Raw genomic sequence first — 16,928 nt, forward strand, 5'->3', positions numbered from 1 at the left:
TTGTTTTATAGTTGTAGCTAATAAACCAGAACTATTTTGACTACCAAAAAGAACTATAATTTTATTTAAAATTTTCATCAGTCACTATGTATTTCTACATAAAATACTGGATGTAAAACTGCTAGAGCTTTTGGCATTACATTTTAGTTATAGTTTTGTTATAGAGTTTTAAGACTTGTCATCAAAGTAGTTTTCAGGTAGAATAAAATTTATTAAAATAAGTTGGTAGTTCCCTTTCATATTTTCCAGTAGAAACATTGGCATTTGGCTATTTTGTAATTTTAATAATATTAGAAAGTGTATTGGTATTCATTAAATGGTGGTTATGTACAGGGAATTTTGAGCACTTTGAATGCATGGTCTCATTTATCTTTAGTCCCGTAGACACGGTAAAATAGAGCCATCTCTGCCCAGTTCTCAGAAGGGAGGAGTGAAGCTTAGAGGGGTGACTGGCTTGCTATAGTGCTGTGCTAGGAAATGGGAAAATCAGGACTCACACCAAGGTCTGCCTTCAAAGCCTGTGCTTTTTGGACAGGGCTTTTCTATGTAGCCCAGGCTGGCCTCGAACTGACAGGCCAGCCTCTGTCTCCTGAGTGCTGGGATTAAAGGTGTGTGCCACCACAGCCCACTGCCCTTTTCTTGAGAATATGAACAGAACTAATTTTTATCTCAAAGGGAAACTTACAAACATAGGTGTGTTGCTTGCCTCTGTGCCTCTTGAGTGTCAGGAGACTTCCTTCTCCGGGGCTGACCTTCCTGAACAAACTACTTTCTCTGTCTCTCTCCTTCATCCGTACTCAGTGAAAAGACCATAGCCTTTTGCATATTGCTGCTTTTGCCTAGCTCCTGGCTTGTTGTCAGGCTCGTTTGCATTGCAGTTCTACTTCCTTAAAGCCAATGTTTGTCTTGCTATAGGAGGAGACTGAGTGTGACTATGTTAAGCTGTCTTCCTTGGCCTTATATGACCTTCCCTATTCTCTGTGCCTTCTAAACGAGTTACATCATATAGTTTGTGATAGAATCTCTGGGCTGGAGGGATGGTGCAGCTGTTTCATGCACTTGCTGCTCTTAGAGAGGATCCAGGTTCAGTTCCCAGCCCCCATATAGGAGCTCATAGCCATCTGTAACTTCCATTCTAGGGCTATCCAACACCCCCTTTTGGACTTTTAGGGCACTGCACACACACACACACACACACACACACACACACACACACACACACGGTGCATTTAACATACATGCAGACAAAACACCCATATATCTAATATCTTTTAAAATAATAGAATCTTCTCAAATTCAGGTATATATGAAATAATAGAGGATTCACTTTGAGATTTCAGTAAGTATTAAGGTTCATTTATCTTTCCTATATTTTGACCTATGCTTTCTAAATTTTACCATCTATAGAAGAAATAGTAACAAGTTAAAGGGATTCAGGCATGTATTGGCCTCTTTCTTTCTTTAGTTGAGAATTTCTATGCTTTGAAAAGCACCTGAAATTGACTTTTAATGGCTACCAAAAATAGTAACTACCCTGTTTTTATATATTTATAATATATAAGAAGACTGTATTTCTAGATACATTGAAATAATTAGGTTAAGTCTATAAAAGAACAACAACAACACACACACACACACACACACACACACACACACACACACACAGAGCATACCTTCTTGGATGTCTCTTTTCCATGCAAAGTTGCTTTTGTTTAAATCACTTTTTTTAAAAAATGTCAAGATTAATTGGCAGATGTATTGGCACATGCTTTTATTCCTAGCATGCAGGAGGCAGAAGCACATGGCCCTCTATAAGTTAAGGCTAGCCAGGTCTACTCAGTGTGACCATCTTGAAAGAGAGAGAGAAAGACGGAGACAGGATTGCTATTTTATGAACTTGAAAATGACACTGGTGTTTTCTAGGTAATTGATAAGAATTATAGTTTCTTGTTTAGGCATTAAAATATAGGATTCAAATCATTTCTAAAATGTAGCTATGATGACCACAATGGAACAACCAGTTTTAATTCAGAAGATATGAGCAAGTATATGTAAGTTATTGTTAAGAAGCACTTTAAGAAATCAGTATGACTTTCCAATTAAAGAATCTTAATCTAATGCTGAAAATTAAATTGGAAGATAGAGCTGAATATACATCTTTAGTCCCAGCACTCAGGAGGCAAAGCCAGTTAGATCTCTGTGAGTTCAAGGCAAGCCTAGTCTATATAGTGAGACCGTGTCTCAGAAAAACAAAATAATAACAACAAGAACAAAAATTGGCAGATAGGATAAAATATAGTAAATATTTTTAATATTTTAAAAGCCTATAAGAAGAAAGCTTGACGCTCTTCTGAATGAGCAAAGCTTCATAGTTTAACATGGTGTTCAACCTGAATAGATCAGTACTAAGGTAGCAGAGAGGAACAGAATATTTCCATATATTTGAGATTTAGATTATTGCATCAGAGGATGCCAAAACTTTCAGAAAAGATCCTGCTGGTAACTTAATCCATTCCTAGCAAGCATAGAGCACCTGTGTCAATACCAGCTTCCTTCTGAATAGTTGGAACTAGTCAGTTGGGTTTGGGGTGGGTGATGATAACTGCCCTCATGATTGAGCCTGTTCCAAAGCACTTGTCTCCTTCAAAAGCTGGGGTTAATGCTTGTTGCTGGCCCTTAGAGCTGCCCTAAAATAGAAAAGAGTGGTACCAGGCATCTGAAAAGTGATGAGAGAACAGTGCAGTAAGTGAGCAGGAAAGTAGATGCCTCAAGAGGGGGACTCAGAAGTCTGCTATTGTTAATCTGGAGTAGCTAAAGCAGAATCCAGGCACTTACACATAGAGAAAGAAGTTTAGTTCTTCAAAACGTCGATGCTCTTGATGACTGGTAGAATTCAGGTCAACCTAGAGCCCAGACAGGACAGTAGTGACACTCTCTCTGGAGTCAGATTACAAAGATTAGAATTAAATTGAGAAGGACCACAAAGCCTGGAATGTGGAGTTTATGCTGAAAAACTCCTTAAAATATTTAAAACTGAGACCTGGAAGAATCATATTTGTGTTTTAGCATAATCTACTGAGGGAGGCAGATATGTAGGAGTCTTGTCAAGCATTGTGTGATTAAATGAACAGATAAGTGGAGTGTCCCATGGCCCATCAAATTCTGCATGCATTTATCTGTCAAGGTACAGGCCAAGTACTGAACTAGCCTGGTGAATAAGGCTGTTGCCACAGGAATATAAAAGATGCAAGTGACCTGAACTTGAGGGGTGGGAAGAACACATAGCACTTCTACCACTTCATGGTTCAGGCTGACAATTGAAAATGGTGAAAGGAATAGATGGGAAATGTGGAGAACGAACACTCTGGTCCATGTCAAGCACTCCCTTTCCATTCGTGAGCTCTGTGGAATGCAGTTGTATATCAAACCAGTCTGCTGACACCATACGACAGCTAGACATAAGTTTGTGAACCCCCGATTTGTGATTGTAAGTTCAGAAATAAAAAAGGAAACTATATTGTTCTTGGTAATAAACTAAGGGGTCTTATGGGCATAGTTTCATTTTCAGTGCATTTGATGTTGAGGGTATCACACATCAAATAGTCTTGGAAGCCTCTGAGAGCATCCTGGTCTGGAACAGTATGTTAGCACCTGCATTTTATGCTCCCTTCATTCTTCCAGGCAACTGCTCAAGTTAGTGACTCCCTCTTAGTTTACAGAGATGGTAAGCCCCAGAGACTCAGGTTCCTAATTTGGTAGTTATGTCCTGAATCTTGTCAGTCACAGAAGGTTTAACACATTACACATTTTACTAGGGGTCCTCCAGAGTCATTCCATAGCCAGATTACCTTGTGATCACTGTCTCAGCAGCACTTGGAAGGCTTTGTTGTTTTCATACCTCCCTGACATGAATCGGACGTAATGCCTCAAATAAAGCTCAGTAACCTTCCTTGTAGTGGAGGTTACAGGTGCTGAACAGTAATGGATGACTGTCTAGTCTATGCCAGCATGGACCTAGGCACCTGTAAAACTTATTAAGAAAAAAACAAAGATGTCTTCCCAGAACAAGACAATTTACTCCAGAGACTGAGCATAGATTGCAGAGCCAGAATGCTAAGCTTAGAATCATATGCCTGCTACTCCTAATTGGAGGCCGTGATCAAGCCCTGAATTGCTTTGAGCTTCAGTTTCCTCCTATGCAAAATAGGAGTGTCTTTTTTGTTTTGTTTTTGTTTGGTTTAGTTTTGGTTTTGGTTTTTGGAGACAGGGTTTCTCTGTGGTATTTGGTGCCTGTCTGGATCTCACTCTATAGACCAGGCTGGCCTTGAACTCACAGAGATCCGCCTGCCTCTGCCTCCTGATTGCTGGGATTAAAAGCATGTGCCACCACCACCCAGCCCATAGGTGTGTCTTATACACAGAACTGGTTTTGAGTTTGCTTATGTTGTGTTGTGTATGGGTGTACACATATCATGACGTACCTGTAGAGGTCAGAGGAGCACTTAAAGGAGTCAGTTCTCTCCTCCACCATATTGGTTCCCATAATGGATTCAGGCCATCAGATTTGGTGGCAACCACTATTATTCACTGAGTATCTTACTGACCCCATAGAATTGTTTTGACTACAAAGGAATTCATATGCTGAAATGCTAAAGCCGTTATTAGTGCATTCAGAGTAAACATGATATTTGTTTGCTTGATTTATTAGATAATGTCATGTTCATGATGACAAAAAACCTTTCTGTACATTACATATAGACGAATATATAATTACTATATTTCCTAATGTAAAGGCTTAAACAATACTCTCCTTATTAAAAATTGTATAGCTGACAGACTGAATAGTCTTTCAACTCTTGCTGTTATTCTGCTTCAGCCAAGTATAGTTGCCCTAACTGATTTCATCTGTGTGTACTACAGTAGCTTATAACACTTACTAATAAGAATCTCATTTGCAATGTAACACAAACATTATGCACATGGATATACAAAATTTATGCATGCTAAGTCTCAGAGAAGAAGATTGCCTATACTTCAAGTAAGACCATCATCCCCTTGGAAAACCTTTAGCTGACATGAAAAAAATTTCTTTTATTTCCTCTCCAGTGATATGGACAAGCAGAAATCCACATTGGTAGATGCCCTCTGCAGGAAAGGATGTGCTCTGGCAGACCACCTTCTTCACACACAGCCTCATGATGGGGCAGCAGCTGGAGATGCAGAAGGGAAGGAGGAGGAAGGAGAAAGTACCTTGGACTCTCTGTCAGAAACCTTTTGGGAAACTACAAAGTGGACAGATCTTTTTGACACTAAGGTAACTTACCCTTCTGCTGTTGGTCTTGGTATAGTTCTTGGTGGTGGTCTCTCAGGCTTGCTTGTGCTAGGCCTGCCAAAGAGGAAGAAAATAAGGCTCCACTCTGAATAAGATGCATTTAGCCCAAGTACCTTGCATTTGTCCTGCTTGTTTTAAAGTGTTTAACAATAATTTTGACAATTTATGGACATTTATAGTAGCCTTTTAAGACAGTTATATATGAAGCCAAAACATTATCTTCTAGAAATCTTCCTTCTTCCTCCCTGCATCTTTTTATGCTAATTTTCAAAGTAAAATATGTTCCTTAGTTTAGATGTCACATTTTCGTCAAAACACTAACTTCTACATCTCTCAGGTTTTAGAGACTAGTTTTAAACAAATGTTTGGAAAAGCAAAGTTGATTTTTTTTGTTTGCTTGTTTTTTATTGTTGTTGTTCTTTAGATTTGGGGGTCTAAAAAATATATGTCAAATCCCTTTTGTCTCTATTCTTACAGTAGAGATTATATAGCTATATATGTTTTGTTGTTGTTTTGGGTTTGTTTGTTTGTAGGTTTTTTTTTTTGTTTTGTTTTGTTTCGTGACAGGGTTTCGAACTCACATAGATACGCCGAGTGCTGGGATTAAAGGCATGTGCCGCCACCACCACCCAGCTAACTATATATGTTTTTATTAATTTTTCTTGAGAAGGAAAAGTAAATGAATTCTCCTCACTAGAAATGTCCATTGTTATAGTTGTTAATCACTGGTTCTCAGGATTAGCCATGGTAATTTTTAATTTAAAAAAAAAAAAAAAAAAGCAGCTAAAACTAGGAAAAGTTCTTCCTCTGTGATTCCAATTCCCCCATAGAACAGAAGGCCTCAGTAGTATTCAAGAAACTAAAGCAGGCAGAATTTTCTATGGGATAAGCATTAGGACCTGAAATTGAGTTTGACTCCTACCTCTGCCATTTTGTCAGTGACCTTAGGCAAGTTACTGAAAATTGGTGCCTATTTCTTACCTGTTAAGTAAGATCAATGGCTACCTACCCTTGGATGTTCTGAATAAGTATTAAGTTCATGGAAAGTCTCCAGCGGTATTGCTGTTAACTATTATTGAAGGTCTGCTGTGTGATAAACATTATTTCATGCTGAAAACATGAAGATAACTAGAATCTAGTCTCTGTCTTTGAGAAATATAACAGGGTGATAGACACTTGCTATTACCACAGTGAAATTGTTAGGCATACTTCTGTCTTTACAGTGACACTGCTGACCAGAGGCAATACATGAGAATACTGACCTGTTTATCCTGTTAATTGAACATTTTTTAATACTTGGCTAACCTTAAAGAACTAATTAGTAGAACAAGATTTCTTTTTTTGAAAATGGTTACCACATTCCACAGTTCAGACAAAATGAAGAAAGAAACAGCTTGATAGATCAGTATACAGAAGGAACATGTTTTAGTGATTCAGAGTGGCCGCTTGTATTTCTACTCTTCATTTTTTGTAATTATGTTAATTGTGGTTTACTTTGCACAAAAAAATGATTTAAAATGGATTTTAGTAGCTTATGACTTCTCTTCAGTTACTTCCTGTACTTTTTTATGTAATTACTTGCCCTTAAAAGACTTTTTTTTTTTTTTTTAATTTCCCTGATGTAACCTATTCAGCTTAAAAGCTATAGACTTCTAGGGGCTGGGAAGACAGCTCAGTCAATAAATTGACTGCCACACCAGTATGAGGAACTGAGTTCAATCTCCTGCACCAATGTAAAAAAAACTAAGCACCATGACTTGCACCCTTAATCCGAGAGCTGGGGTGACAGAAGTAGCATTCTAGCCAAATCAACCTTAATAAGATGTAGAGAAGTTGAGAAAGATACCGTGTTAACATCTGACCTCTACATGCACATGTATACCTACACACACATTATTAAAGCTATATGCCTTAGAATATACATGTTCTGTAGGTAATCTTGACTTTGTTTTATATCATAGGTTTTGACATTTGCATATAAGCATGCATTAGTAAATAAAATGTATGGGAGAGGCCTTAAGTTTGCAACTAAACTTGTTGAAGAAAAACCAACAAAAGAAAACTGGAAAAATTGTATTCAAGTAAGTGGTGTCTGAATTATACTGTATATCATTTCCATACTTCATAGTGACAAGAGCACTGGGGAAAAATACCTGTGCTTATTATAAAAGATTACGTATTTTATTTATTGTAGCCAGTTGTTACCATTGCTAAAGTAATATGAACTGTCTAATAAATGCATGAGAGATCACATGTAGCCATCCAAATTTCTAAAACATTCTCACTGCTATTCAGAGACCCATATTAACCTTGAATGTTTTCAGCAAGGCCAAAAGTGAATTAATTACTTTCTTTAGTTAGAAGACAATGTTTTCCTTTTTGAAGGAAGCATGTCTTCTCAATGTTGACTTGGTTCTAAGATGGTCAAATTTATGGAGTTTATATTTTAATTTTTGTCTGAGATGATTTCCATCCTGTTAGTTTACCATATATCACATGTGCAAATAAAAACTAGTTGGAGCTTTCTCCATGAGTTAGTTTGAGATATAAAGAGAAATTATTTTAATGTCATCTTCTTTTATGTCTGCCTACATCAGTCAGTCCAGATGGTAAGACATTTTAAGTTCTTTGGATCTTGACTAGGTTAGGAGAACTCTTCATGGGTTCTTGTCATTGTTTCTATGTTCTTGTGCTCCTGAAAAGGATTGGTTGTTAGGAAGGACAGCAGTGGGTGTGTGGATTAATGGATGATAGACTGATAAAAGGAAGTTACTACTGTAATATTACTAAATATTCTGAATTTGGGGCTTGGAACTGCCATCTCCTTTACTAATGCTCTGTTTTATTATAGCTGATGAAATTACTTGGATGGACCCATTGTGCATCTTTTACTGAAAACTGGCTCCCCATCATGTATCCTCCTGATTATTGTGTATTCTAAAATAAGAACCAAGACTTTAAATTTCCAAAAAGAAAATTTTATAGTGCACAAATGTGTGGCATTTTTAGTCTTAACTAATGCATGTTTTCATCCACTATCCAATACTGATAATTAAAACTATGTGTATTTATCAGAGAACTCACTGGCGTGTGGCTTAATACATGTAAATCTAGACAGACCTCTGACATCATGCTGTTTTCCTACTGCCTCCCACACTGGCAAGGGCAGGGCATATCTTATCTGCCAGCCCAGCACTATGAGTTGGGTGCAGCTGCTCACATGCATGAGAGGTTTTCATCTGTGAATTTTAACTGTAAAACTGTTAAATCCTGTTTTTTATTTTATAAATCAAAAGGGTTAAAACATGCTCAACTTTTTCTTTTTCCAATTATATAAAGGCCTTAAAAAAGCTACATTAGGGGTAGCTAAATTATATATTTAACTAAAAATTAAGAACTTCATTTTCAGACTTTTTTTCTTTCTAAAAAGAAATTGAATTAACGGGAGGCGGGGTAGCATTAACACATGACAACTGAGGGAGGACACCTGTTATAGCAATCTTGAACAAGGAGTCATAACAGACAAGTTGTTTTTACAGCATCCTTCAAGTATGTCCATCAGAATGCGTTAACATTTCATGTGTCAGTACCAGACAGCTGAATCTATCAGGTATTGTAAAGATATACACAGTGTGTTCATAACGTTGAAATCATGTAAAACACATGAATAAATGTGCAAAACCACAGGCACAGTACACCATATGCACTCTGATACCTTAATTTTTTTTATAAATAATAAAAGTAAATATTGAAGCTCCTTAAAGTTGGTCTTAATTTTTTATAAATTATACTTGGTGTTAGAACATAGTTTATTAAATCTATCAGCCAAAAAATGAGGTATAATGTATTTTATAATGTTTCTTATGGGTTTGCAATTATTTGAATACATGCTTATCTTCTGTTTAAGTCCTGTGTATGTTTAACTTTTTTACTTTTATCTTTTTGTCTAGTATCTCTGGTTCCATAAATTAAACAGATAGAAAGAGATAATATTAAAACATCTGTAGTTAATCTAATAGCAAAGCGCGTATGTGTGTATACATACATGCGTGTGTATGCATGTGCACACACACACATGTGGGGTGTGTGTGTGGGGGGGGTTTACTGCTATAAAAGATATAGTTAATCCTGACTGTCATTTGTAACTGTTTTTCTTGTATCTGATAAAAACATTAGAGAGCCTTATGAAAAAAAATACAAATATGTTTTAAAATATTTTGCATGCAGTTTCTGCAGGGTCCAGAGTCCAAACATCCATCCATGGATAGCCACATTCGTGACCACTCACATTATTACATAGTTTCACCTGTACACATACAGGCACTTGCATCCAGTCTTAGCTCAGTAACAGAATTGAAAGGCTCAGAAAGATGAGGGCAGCTTCCAAAGGTTCTGCAGAGGGACCTTTTATTAATTTCAGAATCTGTTTTATAAGCAAGTCTTGCCCCTACCTCTGAAGTTCCTCAGACAGGGGTCAGCAAACTCTGGCCATTGAGCCTGTTCTTGTAAATAGTTTTATTGGTACAGTTCTATAGCTGGGTCAGTCAAGGTACTACCATGTCACCTACTATTTTTGTCTGGATTATACTGTGCTTCTTGAGAACAGATGAACTCAGTAATCTCTAGACCAGAACATGTCCTCACACCAAGAAAAAGAAAAGAAAATGTAAGAAAAGATGCAAGAATGAGGTGGTGACTGAAAGTAACTATGTTACACTCTTCTCACTGTAACAACTGAAGAACAAGGGACAGGCAACGTCCTAAAGAAACATTAGAGCTGCAGAGTGTACTAGGGATTACTTCCTGATCCTCTTTCCAATTATAAGCAGTTTGTCATCATGGGATTTCCTATTCCTTCTTAAAATACTGTTACCTCAATCCAAGAATTACATATTCTTTACCTTTGAAGAGGCCAGCCTTGCCCTTAGACACACAAACTCAAACCGCCCTTGTGGTGCCCATTACCCTAATGATTTGGCCAGAGGCTGGATAACATGCCTTTGCTATCTAATCTTCCTACAGGCACTCAAAAGCCCTTCAGTTGATGGCTGTGTCCCATGCAGTATGCTACTTGCATTCAAAAATTGCTTATTCGAATTAACTGCAGTTTTTGTGTCATGTTTTCTTCTCTGTTCTTTCAATAAACCAGGACTTGTGTATTCATCCTCTACATGTAGGATGTAAAGTAAGAAGCCTACATGTAGGGAGGTGAGTGAGAGAGCATCCCCAAAACCTCTCGAATGGAATTTCTTTTTGAAGAATAAGAAAGTAGTAAATAAACTAGACTGAGTCTGAACATATAAACCAAAGAAAGGAAGACACCACTCTCCTTGACAGAATTTCCATCTGCTCTCCTGACTCACTAGATCCATTAGTTGGGGTATGATGGGAGCTTTGCTCTTACAAAGTACTTACTAGCTGCTCGCTGGTGTACAAAGGTGCTGGTTTAATTTCATCTAGAACTCCCACTTATGTGAGAAGAGCTTGAGCAGCTGTATGGTTTATTCACTTTTTGGCCAAACAGTGATTAATCATGAAATGCCAGTCCTGCAGTTAGTGCAGTATATGTGCATTTCAGCCACATACACCAAGTGTAGTGAGGAATAGAGTGCCAGCTTTTAACAAACATGTGCACAGGATATAGAGGAGCTATAATAATTCCACTTGCTTTCTTGTGTGGGCTTACCTAGCACATACTGGCAATGTTTCCTTGAGCTAGCTGCCGCAACATTCAGCTTCCAGCATCAATTTGTGTTAACTTATAACTGTAACTTTGGCTACCTGGTCTAGGCTTGCCCTAGCTGATTCTAAGTCAGAGGCATCAGAATGTATGATTTACAAGAACACGAGCAGTATGGGAACAGTAGATGGAAATAGACCAAAAAAATAAATGAAACCTTTGAGGGTCTCTGTGGAGGTATTAGACAATGACATTTATACACTGAATATACATTGCTTAGTTGCTTGATTTTTAAAATTCTATTTTAAAGCTGGGCAGTGGTGGTACACGCGTTTAATTCCAGCACTTGGAAGGTAGAGGCAGGCAGAGCTCTGTGAGTTTGTGACCAGCCTGATCTACAGAGTGAGTTCTAAGACAGCCAAGACTACATGGAGAAAGCCTGTCTTGAAAGATCCAAAACAAAACAAAACAAAAAAAGAGTGTATTTTAGATGCATTGATATAATTATGGCTCATAATTTGAGACAAACTGAACTTGCAGAAGAAAAGATTTTCCTGTAATTTGCTTCAAATTTGCAGCAGTGGAAAAGTGAGTGAAGGTTTAAAGGAAAAGAAAAAAGATTTTCTATGAGTTGAAATCCTGTAGGGATGGGGGTCTAGGACGCTGTTCTGTTTCTGGTGTCCTGGTTGAGCTATAGTGGCCCTGTAATAAACTGTACTAGACACCAGGCAGCAGTTTGTCTACTTACTCTTAACTATAGTCAATCCAGACTTTCTAAAAATAGTTCTGTCCATTTTTCACAATAGCATGGAATTTGAGTCCTACCCTGGAAATAAAAATAAGATACATTTGTAAGTCCAAGAAGATATTCAGAAGACAGAATCTCATTGCTATAATTTTATTTCTCTACATTATATACTTCAAAGGTAGAACATACAAGAAGAAATTGGGCTGTGTTTGAATTTTTATTGTATTTGTGTGGCATGTGCACTCACATACACAGAGGTCAAAGGGCAACTTGTGGGAGTTAATACTCATCCCCAGAGATTGAACTCAGGTCATCAGGCTTAGAGGCAAGCTTGTTTACACCCTGAGCCATGTCACCAGCCCCCTTGTACAACCTGTTTTTAAAACAAATCATTTGCCCCTTTATCATAAATTTCCATTCCTACCCTGTCCCTAACAAGCCATGGCCTGCTTACCACTACCCTTTTGCGTTTTCTGCCAGTTCTCAGAGTGGAATGACAAAATTCAAAATCTCTTCATTCTTCCTTAGTGCAATATTCTTGAGTTGAATGCACACTGTAGGCTGGCTCTGTGGTGCACGTCATGGCTGGTTAATACACTTTTAACACTATTACATGATAGACTTCATTCTGTTCATCTGCTCACCCATTGATGGGTGTTTGTATCTACTTTGGGATGAATATTCCAGGAATCCAGTCAATGGGAGAGAGGAGGAATTCTGCGGGCAGGGGATGTCAAGATCATAATGGGAAGATGACTGGCCACACTGGTGGAGACCCACGAACTGTGGACTAGTGGCTGTGGAGCCCCCATGGGACTGCACTAGGACCTCTGGACATGGGAAACAGTTGTTTAGCCTGAACTGTTTGGGGGACACATGGGCAGGGGCATCAGGATCCATCCCTGGTGCATGGCCAGGCTTTTGGGACCCCTGTTCCTGCCTTGTGGCACCTTGTGCAGCCTTGGTGTGACTGGGAGGGGCTTTGGACCTGACCCAGCTTGGTGTGTGGGGCTCTGCTGACTCCCCATGGGAGACCTTGATTTGGATAATGTGGGGATGATGTGGGGATGGTGGATGGCTTGGGAGGGAGGGCGGGGGCGGGGGGAGTGGGATCTGTGGGTTGTATGTAGAGTGAGTGATAAATTTCTTAAAAAAAAAAATAGAACAACTTTAAAAGTTTTTTTATTCATTTTACACACCAATCAAAGATCCCCCTCTTCACTCCTCCTCCCCCCCAACCTCCCCCTCCCAACACACACACACACACACACACACACACACACACACACACACACACTCCTCACACCACAAGAAGTCAAGGCCTTTGATGGGAAGGCACATCCAGGAGAGGCAAGTAAGGATGTATTCTGATCCTACTGGCAGCGCGCGCGCGCACACACACACACACACACACACACACACACACACACCACAAGCAGATCAAGCTACACAATTGTCTCACCATGCAGAAGGCCTAGTCCAGTCCCATGCAGGCTCCACAGCCATTGATCCAACTTTTATGAGTTCCCACTAGTTTGGTTTGGTTCCCCATCATGATCCTGATGCACTTGCTCATAGAATCTCTCTTCTCTGTCTTTGACTGGACTCCTGGAGCTCTGCCTGGTGTTTGGCTGTGGATCTCTGCATCTGTTCCATCAGTCATTGGAGAAAACCTCTGTGATGACAGTTAGGGTATTTACCGGTCTGACCACTGGGATAAGCCAGTTCAGTTCAGGCACTCTCCTATTTCTAGTAGTCCAAGCTGGGGTCACCCATGGCGATTCCTGGCAACTTCCCTAGCACAGCGTTTCTCTATCTCCATGATTCTCCATCTATCATTGTTTCCCCACTCTATCCCTGTTCCAGCTCAGCCATCCAATTCTCTTATGTTCTCATCCCCTATCCCCTACCCTCCATTGCCCACCCCTCATTCCCAGTTTAGTCATGGAGATCTTGTCTATTTCCCCTTCCCAGGGCAATCCATGCATCCCTCTGGGTCTTCCTTGTTAGCTAGCTTCTCTAGAGTTGTAGGTTGTCTGGTTATCCTTTGCTTTACATCTAGTATCCACTTGTGAGTGGGTACATACCATGTTTGTCCTGAGTCTGGGTTACCTCACTCAGGATGATATTTTCTAGTTCCATCCATTTGCCTACAAATTTCATGATGTGATTGTTTTTCTCTACTGAGTAGTACTCTGTTGTGTATATGTGCCACATTTTCTTTATCCATTCTTCAGTTCAGGGGCATCTAGGTTGTTTCCAGGATCTGGCTATTACAAATAATGCTGCTATGAACATAATAGAGCATGTGTCCCTGTGGTATAATTGAGTATTCCTTGGGTATATGCCTAAGAGTGGTATAGTTGGGTCTTGAGGAAGATTGATTCCCAATTTTCTGAGAAACTGCCATGCTGATTTCCAAAGTGGCTGTACAAGTTTGCACTCCCACCAACTGTGTAGGAGTGTTCCCCTTGCTCCACATCATTTCCAACATAAGCTGTCTGCAGTGTTTTTGATCATAGCCATTCTGACCGGTGTAAGATGACTTCTCAGTTGTTTTGATTTGCATCTCCCTGGTGACTTAAGGATGCTGAGCAATTCCTTAAATGTCTGTCGGCCATTTCAAATTCTTCCTTTGAGAATTCTCTGTATAGCTCTATGGCCCATTTTTTAATTGGATTGTTCATTATTTTGATGTCTAGTTTCTTGAGTTGTTTTTATATATTTTGGAGATCAGCTCTCTGCTAGTTGTGGGGTTGGTGAAGATCTGTTCCCATTCTGTAGGCTATCATTTTGTCTTATTTACTGTGTCCTTTGCCCTACAGAAGCTTCTCAGTTTAGGAGGTCCCATTTATTAATTGTTGCTCTCAGTGTCTGTGCTACTGGTGTTGTATTTAGGAAGTGATCTCCTGTGCCAATGCATTTAAGACTACTTCCTACTTTCTATTCTGTCATGTTCAGTGTAACTGATTTTATATTGAGGTCATTGATCCACTTAGACTAGAGTTTTGTGTGTGGTAATAGATATGGATCTATTTGCAATGTCCAGTTATGCTAGCACCATTTGTTGAAGGTGCATTCTTTTTTTCCATGGTACAGTTTTGGCTTCTTTGTCAAAAATCAGGTGTTCATAGGTGTGTGGATTAATGTTAGGCTCTTCAATTCGATTCCATTGGTCCACATGTCGGGTTTTGTTTTGTTTTGTTTTGCTAAGACCAAGCTGTTTTTATTACTATAGCTCTATAGTAGAGCTTGAATTCAGGGATGGTGATGCCTCTAGAGGTGGCTTTGTTGTATAGGATTCTTTTAGCTATCCTGGGTTTTCTGTTTTTTCAAATGAAGTTCAGTATTGTTCTTTCCAGGTCTGTGAAGAATTGTGTTGGGATTTTGATGGGAATTACATTGAATCTGTAGATTGCTTTTGGTAAGATTGCCATTTTTACTGTGTTAATCTTACCTGTCTATGAGCATGGGAGATCTTTCCATTTCCTGATATCTTCAATTTCTTTCTTCAGAGACTTAAAGTTCTTGTCATACAGGTCTTTCACTTGCTTACTTAGAGGTTAATCCAAGGTGTTTTATATTACTTGTGGCTATTTCTCTGATTTCTTTCTCAGCCCTTTTATCATTTGTATATAGGAGGGCTACTGAAATTTTTGAGTTAATCTTATATCCTGCTGCATTACTGAAGGTATTTATCAGCTATGGGAGCTCCCTGGTAGAATTTTGGGGGTCACTTATGTATACTGTCATATCATCTACAAAGAGTGAAAGTTTGACTTCTTCCTTTCCTATTTGTATCCCCTTGATCTCCTTTTGTTGTCTTATTGCTGTAGCTAGAACTTCAAGTACTATATTGAATAAGTATGGGGAGAGCGGACAGCCTTGTCTTGTTCCTGATTTTAGTGGAATCGCTTTCAGTTTCTCTCCATTTAATTTGACGTTGGCTGTCGGCTTGCTGTAAATTGCCTTTATTATGTTTAGGTATGTTCCTTGTATTCCTGATCTCTCCAAGACCTTTATCATGAAGGGGTGTTGGATTTTGTCAAAGGCCTTTTCAGCATCTAATGAAGTGATCATGTGTTTGTTTGTTTGTTTTTCTTTCAGTTTGTTTATATGGTGTATTACATTGACAGATTTTTTTATGTTAAACTATCCTTGCATCTCTGGGATGAAGCCTACTTGATCATGGTGGATAATTTTTTTGATGTGTTCTTGGATTCGATTTGCCAATATTATTGAGTATTTTTGCATCGATGTTCATGAGGGAAATTGGTCTGAAATTCTTTTTTTTTTTTTTTTGCATCTTTGTGTGGCTTGCAAATCAGAGTAAACTGTAGCCTCATAAAAGGAGTTTGGTAACATTCCTTCTGTTTCTATTGTGTGGAACAATTTGAAGAGTATTGGTATTAACTCTTCTTTGAAAATCTGGTAGAATTCTGCATTGAATCCATCTGGTCCTGGGATTTTTTTTTTTTAAGTTGGAAGACTTTTAATGAATGTTTCTATTTCCTTAGGGATTATATTTCTATTTAAGTTGTTTATCTGCTCTTGATTTAACTTTGGTTTGTGGTACCTATCCAGAAAATTGTCCCATTTCTTTTAGATTTTTCCAATTTTGTGGAGTACAGGTGTTTGAAGTATGACCTGATGATTCTCTGGATTTCCTCATTGTCTGTTGTTGTGTCTCCTTTTTCATATCTGATTTTTGTTAATTTGGATGCTCTCTCTCTCTCTCTCTCTCTCTCTCTCTCTCTGCCTTTTGGTTAGTTTGAATAAGGGCTTGTCTATCTTGTTGATTTTTTCAAAGAACAAACTTTTTGTTTTATTGATTCTTTGTATTCTCTTTGTTTCTATTTTATTGATTTCAGCTTTCAATTTGATTATTTCCTGGCGTCTATTCCTCCTGGGTGACTTTGCTTCTTTTTGTTCTAGAGCTTTTAGGTGTGCTGTTAAGTCACTAGTGTGGGATTTCTCCAACTTGTTTATGTGGGCATTTAGTGCTATGAATTTTCCTCTTAGCACTGCTTTCATAGTGTCTCATAAGTTTTGAGTATGTTGTACATTCATTTTCAATGAATTCCAGGAACTCTTTAATTTCTTTCTTTATTTCTTCTTTGACCCATTGATGATTCAGTTGAGCATTATTCCACGAGATTGTATGCTTC

General features: G+C 38.5%; 1 protein-coding gene across 4 annotated transcripts in view; it reads left to right on the forward strand.

Moving 5' to 3' along the window:
• The window catches only part of Tpp2 (tripeptidyl peptidase 2), a 73,351-nt gene extending 64,256 nt beyond the window's left edge, over window positions 1-9,095 (forward strand). For 3 of the 4 annotated variants that reach the window (XR_004943595.1, XM_036173338.1, XM_036173339.1), the window contains 3 exons: window positions 5,107-5,314; window positions 7,294-7,413; window positions 8,184-9,095. Coding sequence is in view for 3 of the 4 variants with exons in the window: in XM_036173338.1 (XP_036029231.1) it covers window positions 5,107-5,314; window positions 7,294-7,413; window positions 8,184-8,273 (418 nt within the window). In the remaining variant the exon portion in view is untranslated. Of the gene's footprint in view, window positions 1-5,106; window positions 5,315-7,293; window positions 7,414-8,183 lie in introns of those variants that run through there. The other variant, XM_036173340.1, reaches the window with a different exon arrangement.
• The last annotated feature ends 7,833 nt before the right edge of the window (window positions 9,096-16,928 follow it).

Source organism: Onychomys torridus, chromosome 23 (assembly GCF_903995425.1).
Source record: "Onychomys torridus chromosome 23, mOncTor1.1, whole genome shotgun sequence".
In the NCBI taxonomy this organism is placed as follows: Eukaryota; Metazoa; Chordata; class Mammalia; order Rodentia; family Cricetidae; genus Onychomys; species Onychomys torridus.